This window comes from Embiotoca jacksoni, unplaced genomic scaffold (assembly GCF_022577435.1).
Source record: "Embiotoca jacksoni isolate LCO1_2020_lvr unplaced genomic scaffold, fEmbJac1.0.p SCAF_46, whole genome shotgun sequence".
NCBI lineage: Eukaryota > Metazoa > Chordata > Actinopteri > Embiotocidae > Embiotoca > Embiotoca jacksoni.
The window spans coordinates 1,671,440-1,680,278 of record NW_027185399.1 but is presented as its reverse complement, the minus strand read 5'-3'; the positions used below and the strand labels follow the sequence as shown (position 1 = coordinate 1,680,278).

At 38.5% G+C, this 8,839-nt stretch overlaps 1 protein-coding gene across 8 annotated transcripts in view; it reads left to right on the top strand.

The window, feature by feature from the left end:
* The window catches only part of slmapa (sarcolemma associated protein a), a 39,311-nt gene extending 32,778 nt beyond the window's left edge, over window positions 1–6,533 (top strand). For 5 of the 8 annotated variants that reach the window (XM_069169563.1, XM_069169566.1, XM_069169565.1 and 2 more), the window contains one exon: window positions 4,810–6,533. In XM_069169563.1, coding sequence (XP_069025664.1) covers window positions 4,810–4,905 — 96 coding nt within the window. In that variant the 3' untranslated portion in view covers window positions 4,906–6,533. Of the gene's footprint in view, window positions 1–1,302; window positions 1,391–4,809 lie in introns of all 8 variants that reach the window. The other 3 variants (XM_069169562.1, XM_069169568.1, XM_069169569.1) reach the window with 1 other exon arrangement.
* The last annotated feature ends 2,306 nt before the right edge of the window (window positions 6,534–8,839 follow it).

Sequence of the window (8,839 nt, the reverse complement as noted above, 5' to 3'; positions counted from 1 at the left end):
GGCACACAGACACACACTCACACACAGACACACACACACACACACTCACACACAGACACACACAGACACACACACACAGACACACACACACACACACACACACACACACACACACACTCTTCAATGACACCAAAGACTATATGTCACCTGTATTTTAAATGTTTACTCAGCTTTAAATCCAGATGTTTCCCCCCCAGATGTTTTTGTTTAAAGTTGAACGCAGGTGAAGCGTCACAGACTCGCTAACCTTCATCCACTCAGCCTTCCTCCTCCTCCTGTTCCTCCTCCTTCTCTTCTTCCTCCTCTTTCTCATCCTCCTCCTCTTTCTCCTCCTCCTCCTCCTCTCTCTCATCTTCCTCGACCTCGACTCTTCATCCTCTCTGGTTTTATTTGCCGGCGTGTTTTTAGATGTTCGTCTCGCGGGTTTTGTTTCGACAGAGATTTTCAGAATAAAAGTCCTGATCCAGAATCAAAGGACTCGAAATCTTTCTTATGCTGCATTCAAGTACAACAAAGTCGGAAAAAAAACAGGTCTTCTTGAATCTTCTTTTCTAATGAATGAGGGATTATTTTCAGATGGACCTCCAGAAAACTAATAAGAAGGAGTGACTTTAGCTAACAACACCGAGATAACTGATGGACACATTTTATTCACTTTGGATTTGATGAGAGAAGTTGAATGGGAGTCTATGGAGCCGGAGGCTTTTTGGAGCCGACCTCTAGTGGCACTCGCTGGTATTGCAGCTTTAAGACACTTCTACACTGAAAACTGACTTTTGAAGGATAAAATCGCTTTGACAGGAAGTTGAACGTTTTTTTTTAAGTGATTTCTTCAGTCAGAAACGATTCAGACGCAAATAATCAACCAAACTCCGAAAATAAGACCGGAGTTTTAAATAAACTATCTTTTTATTATTTAATCTGCACCGGGAACAAAAGCATCTCGTCTCGCCTCCGTTAGCGTCTGAACACGTTTGTATTTACCTGCTGTCAATCAAATCAAACATCCAATCACGTCTTTCCTGTTGAAGAACCCGGCCTAACGAGACGTCCTGCTGCAGACGGTTCTTCTTCTGTGGTGTTTCTGTGAATGTGGCTGTTGAATGCCGGCGTTGCTTCGTAGAAAACTAGATACAGACCCCCCTCCCCCCTCCACTCCCCCTCCACCCGCCCGTCCTCCTCGCTGCGCTGTAGCTGCTCCATCCTCCATGTTGGTTTTTTGGTTGATTTTTGTTGCCGGCTGATTTCTTCTCCTCCCTCTCCCCCCCCCCCCCCCCCCCCCCCCCCCTCCCCCCCTTCTAGCCATCCATATTGCAGCCTGTCCAAGCCATATTCATGGCCCTTGTCCTGGCTCTGCTCTACTGGTGTTTCGGCCAGTTGTGGTAGAAAGGTATACACCGACATGACATCAGTCTGTCCACCTGTCTGTCTGTCCACCTGTCTGTCTGTCCCGTCATCTCTTCGGAAGGGGAAAGAGGTCAGAGGTGAAAGTCCCTGGTCCGTGATGCATTCAGGGTCACAGGTTTCAGTTGGAAATCTGACCTGTTAAAGAGTAACCACACACACAAATGCAGATTTTTTTTTCTCTCTCCCATCTGGTAACATGAAGACATGGTGCTGAACTTTGACCTTTTTTTTTAAATCCTGTAAAAGGTCTCGGCAGGTAGAGATAATATTTGTAAAACGTTTATTGGAGCAGAAGGAGGATTTGTTTCCATCAGCTGCTTCATTAGGAAATATGATTTTTTTTTTTTTTAACCATTGCCAGAAATTCTCCCCAACTTTCTTGAACTTTTAAATTGTTTTTAAGATAATAAATCAGACCAAATATCATTTGAAATATTTTTTTATAAAGTCCCTGACCTGGAATTACAAAATATTTATTCCAGACATTAAAAATCAGGAGCTTTGATTTGATTTTACAGTATTTTTCTGTCTGGTGTTGTTGACCCCTGAGATCGGATCGGCGGGCTGCTCTCCTCTCACCTCCGACATCTTCCCCCTTTTTTACGACTTGAGCATCATCTTCATCGTCATGGCGTTGTCTCGGTTTGAGCGTCTCTTACCTGCATGGCTGTCAGTCACACTTCTTCTTCTTCTGCTGCAGCAAACATGAAACTCTCTGGCATGAAGGGACGAACTCCCCGACGATCTGTTTTAAGGGAAACCTCTAAAAAAATATATATATATTTGCAGATCGCAATTTTGCAAAAATTCCTGATATTTCTGCATTAAAGGTTTTTAATCGAAGTTTTTACAAACTTTATTTATTTTTTTAATCAACATAAATAACTCCTCATTTACAGTCGGTGATAAGCTTTCATAAACTTTTAAGTTGTAAGAGATTTCAGTTTGTTTTTATTTTTACAGTTTGTGCTAAATTAACAATTTAAAAAGCATTTAAAACTCTTATTTTGACAGTAGATGAAGCTTTTATTTTTTTCGAAATTAGTTAGGTTCAGAACATTTAAAGAGAAGTGCGATGAGGGGGGAAAAAAATCCTTATTTATTAGGTAGTCGTTAAAAGTCGTTCACTCACAATTTTTACTAATTACTGGAATTTTATCGCAAAAAAAATCACAAACTAAATTGCATCACAACTTTTGAGAAAAGACGCCACAAAAATCATGATTCATGAGAAAATTGACAAAAAGCAAAAATGTTTTGACAAGAATTGAAATCCTTTATCAAACCTTTTGCCCTGAGTTTTGCCTGTCAGGTGAGCGTTTCCTGAAAGGCTCAGCTCAGGTGTGAAGTTAGAGGTTTCACGCACATTTGAGTTTAGACAAGTTTAAAGAATTCAGAAAAACTTACTATATTTTTGTTTGATTATTAATCACGCTTGAATTCAGTGTTTTTCCCTCAAAGTATTCTTTACATCTTTATATTAATTATTGATGTGTGAGCGGTCGAGCTGAAACCTTTAATGCAGAAAGTGTAAAGTCAGCAGTATTTTTTTTTAATCGGTGAAGTTCACGGTTTCCCTTTAAAGAGTCTGACTGTTTGACCTTCACGTCCGTCTGAAGGTCGTCACTCGTCCACCTTCCTCTTCCTCTCAGGGTTTTTGGTGCTTCATTTCTTTTTGTTTTTACTTTAATTTCATGCATTGTTTTTTTTTCCCCTCTCAGGGTTTGTGGTGATTTTATTATTAATTTCATTTTCCTTCCATTTCCTGCATCCGGTCTGCTGCTTTAACCTCTCCGTCATCTTCCCGTTTTATTCTCATTGCTGTGTTTTCATTTTAAAGACGAAATCATCGACGCTTCTTTTTCCTTCACTTTTTTTTTTTTTTTTTTTATAACATCATCTTGTTTCGTCCCGTGTTGTGTTCACTGCTCGTCCGTTTTATACGGAAAAAAAAAACGTCTCCAGTGTTTCCGGTTGTTTGCTGTGAAGGAAAACTGGTCTGTAACTTTTTGTTTTTCTACTCAGGTAACTTCCTCAAACCTCGTTTTACTTTGCTGCTTCTACCCGTGTGGTTTTTCTTTTCATTTTATTTGATTTGATTTGCTTCTTTCCTCAACCTCCTCTGCAGTCCCAAAAAATGATATTTATTTATTTTTCTGTTCTCGTTTGAAGTCATTTATCTTTTGCACAAGTTGTGGGAACAAGCTCATTTTCCATGAACCTGCTTCTCCTCCATGCAGCTTGCTGATATTTTGACATGAACGCCTCAAAGTGGACAGAACTTTATTTGTGAAGCATATTTATTTTATCACCAACCGTCCTCAGCAGAAACTCCGACTTGGACGTGATTGTTGTGAAACAAAGTTATCCGTGATAACTCGCGTGTTTCTGGACGATGCCGACGTTTAGACAAGTGGCCGCAGACATGAACATTATTATTCAAAAAGAAGAAGAAGAAGAAGAAAAAAAAACTCTGATAAACTTCACCGATTTTTTTTTTTCATTAATCATGAAGGTTTTTATTCCCCAGATAGAACCACGAAATAAAAACCATTTCAAAGCTTAAAACCTTTTCTTCGTTCGTATTTCTTTAAAAATCATTTTAGCCGATTGGAAGAAAATAAAAAAAGACTTGGAGGGCTTTTAATTTGAAACGGCAGCTTTTAATTTGAAACCGATGGAGGATGTCACTGCTGTTCTGATGCTGTTACTAAAAAAAAAAAGAAAAAAAAAGTTTAATGTACTTTCCTCTGATAAATACGTATATAAACACGTTTCACCTGGTTTTCAGGGATTATATTTAAAATAAACGAGTTAAAAACCCTTTTTGTTTTCCTGAAAGTTGCCGGTAAACATTCATAGAAGCATTTAAAGCTTTCAAATGATGTTTAATTTGTCCGATTTGATACAGAAACATTCTGATATTTTCACTCAGACTCGTATTAAGGCGACTTTAACAAAAACTAAAATTTAAATCAAACTTCAAGTCGTGTTAAAAAAATCCTCTCGCACATGAAAACATTTTATAGATTGACTTGTTTTCTAGTGTTTTATTGTTCAATCTTTAACGGACTTTAATTTTTACTTATTTTAATCCCACTTTATCACGTAAATGATTTCTTTTATTTGTTTTTTTTTATTTGTTTTGAGAGTTCAGGTCCAAATTGTCCGTCGAGCAAAACTTCAATTGTAAAACGACATCATTCAACAAACAAACATACTTTTGCATATTTTTTTCTCAGTGAGAAGAAAGAAAGAAAGAAAGAAAAAAAATATCATGTTTTGGGCTGAGTAGGGTTATTTTGTTTTGTTTTCTGTCTCCTCCTCTTCATCATCTTCAACTCGTCACCTTCAATTTAACCTGATTCTTTTTTTCTCTGTTTTTTTTTCCTGTCGTCTCAGAGCGGCTGGAGCCCCTGGATGCCGGTCGTCGCGGTGATGGTCGCCGTGACGGCAGCCGTCCTCTACCCCAACCTCTCCAAGAGCAGCTCCACCTAGGACAACACACACACACACACACACACACACACACACACACACACACACACACACACACACACACACACACACACACTCGGAGCTGTGAGGAGAGCGTCACTGCTTTACTTGTATAAAGTCTAATTGTACATAATTGTAGAGGGAATATAAAGGTTGTGGTTTCTACAGAGGACTCAGATGCTTCTCAGTTTATTTTGTTGTTTTTTTTTTCTCTGCGACGGGGAGTCATGTTTTTGTTTAGTTTTTTTTGTCGCTTTTTATTCTCGGTTTTCTCCGAGCTGTTCGGTGGGGGCTTTTTTTTATTTTTGGTTTTCGTCTCTCTGCTGATTTCCGGGTAACGAAGCGTTCTCCGGCAGGCGGAGCTTCCATGTGGAGAAAATTTTTTAACAAATTAAAAAACTGCCTGACGTGAGGAGGCGGAGTTGGAGGCGGAGTTGGAGGCGGAGCTTTCCAGCAGCCTCAGAGCGAACAGCGAAAAAAAAAGCACGATTCAAGCGTTTCAGCTTTAATTTCCCTTCGTTTCCGCTTCCTGTAAAACATCACGGAGGTTTTTTCTGTTTTAACGTTTATCTTCTGATATTTGGCTCCAATTAACTTCTAAATTGTGACGTTTTTTTCGCGACTCTCGTGGGTTCAATCACGGATTCATGCAGCAGAAACGACGATGAAGACGGCGTCCGCTCACCTTCATCGTAGTTGAACTGTTAGAAAGCATCACGTCGAGGCATCTTTTTTTTTTTTTTAAACCTTCCCAGGAAGTCCCGTCTGCTCTGTTCTGGTTTCGGTCGGCCACGTTGAAAGTCCGACGCGACGTTTTTCTCTGTTGTTTATTTTTGTTTTTGTTTTCGTGGATTCGGGGTCGAAACTTGAAGCCAAATTTTTCAAAAATAAATTCAGATTTTATTTTTCTTTATTTTTATTTCGGGGGTTAGGGGGGTGGGGGGAGGGGGCACAAGAAAAGGAGGGTCAAAGTGCCTCTGATGTAACTAACTAACACCACAGTTTGTGTATGTGTGCGGACAAACACACACACACACACACACACACACACACACACACACACACACACATTGAGAGTGTGTTCACGTTGCCTGAGCTTTCAGCTGCTGCTCACTGCCGTCTTCACCCGGAGGAGGAAGTCCAGTCAGAAGAGCTTCAATTGGATTATTGATTAATTATTATAAATCAGTTACACTCGTTAATCCTTCAGGCTTCTGCTGACACACTGAATAACATCGACATGCGTTTGTTTGTTTGTTTGTTTGTTTGTTTGTGTGTGTGTGTGTGTGTGTTGGTTCACACTCTGGACTCTCGAGCAGCGTTTGTCATCGTTCGTGTTCTCCCGTCTCGTCTCCGTGTTTTAAAGAAGAAAAAACTTAAATACAAGACAACGAACAAATATTCCTGATGTTTAAAGAGAAAAAAACACTAAAGTACAGAGAGAGAGTTGTAAAATACAAAATGTTATCGAATGACGTGCTACTAGACTTATTTTGTTAAAATTGTTTAGAGATATGAGAGGGAGCTATGTAGAGGATATGATGATGATGATGATGATGATGGTGATGATGTATTGAATATGCAGAGCGATGTTTGGATTAAAGTTGTAGCAAGCTGACCCACCAAAACCTGCTTCCAGCGTCTTCATTCACAAAGTCTGCACTGACTGGGGGATAAATGTCGTTTTATAACTAATCCGGGCTAAAATGAGCCTTTAATACTCATTCTAATGTGGGTCCTCGAATGCAGCGCGCTCTTATTTTGAAATAAAAGCAGCAAACAAGCGCTCTGATTTTTACTGAAACTGGACAGAAGTTTATCATGAACTTTTCAAAGCAAAGTTCTTTACAAAGTAGAACTTTTTTTTTTTAAACAAACTTCATTATTTAAAAAAAAAAAAATACTTCAAAATAAAAGTTGGGAAACATGGGTTCAATATGAACTTTTACAAGTTTATCACATGTTTTTAGAAAGAATTTAGTCAGTAACCAGTAAATATTTACCACATAAAATACTAAAAATACTTAAAGTACAAGTACCTCCAACATGTACTTTGTTAGTGTACTTTCCAAAACACAGAGGAGGCGTACGTGAGACGGCAGCATTAAACAAGCCTGGACCTGTGTGTGTGTGTGTGTGTTTCTTTGTCTGTGTGTGTGTGTGTGTGTGTTTCTGGACCTGTGTGTGTGTGTGTGTGTTTCTTTGTCTGTGTGTGTGTGTGTGTTTCTTTGTCTGTGTGTGTGTGTGTGTGTGTGTGTGTTTCTGTGTGTGTGTGTCTGTGTTTCTGTGTGTGTGTGTGTGTGTGTGTGTGTGTTTCTTTGTCTGTGTGTGTGTGTGTGTTTCTGTGTTTCTGTGTCTGTGTGTGTGTGTGTTTCTTTGTCTGTGTGTGTGTGTGTGTGTTTCTTTGTCTGTGTGTGTGTGTTTCTGTGTCTGTGTGTGTGTGTGTTTCTGTGTGTGTACTGATATTAAGCTTGAATGTCTTGACACGACAAAACACACACATCAATCATCCAGCTGCAGCATGATGTCATCTTTACGAGACCGCCCCAACATGCAGGCGGAGCTGAGAAGCTGCTCACACATCCGAAAGAGGCTGAAAGGTTTTTTTCTGCTCAAAAAAACTGGTTTCTAGTTTTAAAAAAAAAGTTTTCATTCAGAAAAAAGAAAAAACGGTGGAAAAAAAAAAAAAAAAGCTCCTGAATCTGAGAGGAAAATGTTTTCCTGACACAAAGAGCTTCTTCTGAACATGAAGTTTGGGCGTCGACCAGCGAAGACACATCTGCTGCTGATAAAAAGCTCCATCAATCACAGGAGCATCACACAAGTATTTATAGCTGCTGCAAGCGGGGGATCCGTTTCTCTGGCACTTAAATAAAAAAGACGGGTTTTAATCAACACTTTTGTCTCGTATAAAAATTCCAGGTGATGAAAGAAGCTTGTTTTTCTTCAGGAAAAAAAAAATTAGAAAAAGAAATGATCACGGTTCAAGTTAAAGCTGCGATAATCAAACACATTTTTACAATCATTTTTCTCATAACATTAAAGGCGGTTTGACTGGTGATGAACCGACAGATAATTATCACCTAAATATGCAGAATTTTTTAAACATATCTTTTCTTGTAGGTTTGGAAATCTTATTTTTCACTTTTAGGAGAGTATTGTCTTTAAAATGTCGTTAAAAAAATGAAAATTTTTCATAATTTTGTCTTTTTTAAATGAATCCGTTCTTTAACTTTGTATTTCTCATTTTATTTTATTGTTAAATTACATTTTAACACATTTTTATGTTCCTTTATATCATTTTTGTTGTCATTTTTCTTGCTTTAAAAACAGATTAATTTCTTGCACGAAAGGTGCCATAAAAATAAAAAAAAGTTTATTAGTATATTATGAAATATGTTGAGTATTAACTTAATACTTAATAATTAACTTCTTTTTTTTTAATTGTAACGCTTTTCTCTCCTTAACAAAACAAAAACAAAACAGCCGATTATTTATTTTATTTGAGTGACAACTGATCCGTAAAGTTGCCTTTCTTCAATCATTATTACAGGTTTTTTTGTTTATTATGATAATTATATATATTTGGTTCCTTACAGGGAGTCTGATGATTATTCCTTTAAAAGCTGAGTTTGGACTTTGGATGTTCTCTTTGTTTGTTGTTTATTTTTAGAAACTAACTGCGTCTCTGCAAACAGAATTTATCGACTTGTCTATTTTTCGGTGGAGATGTAAAAAAATGAAAATTGATCAGAAAGGGACCTTTTTGTCCGACGGGAGGGGGGTGGGGGCGGGGGTGGGGTGGGTGGGGGTTAAAACGTCAGCAGCACTCCCCCACCCCCCAAAAAAAAACCAAAAGAAAAAGTTCGCAACCGAAGATTCCGAGCCGCTCCTGAACGCATCAGCAGTCTTATTCTCAGCGAGTTCCAGAAAG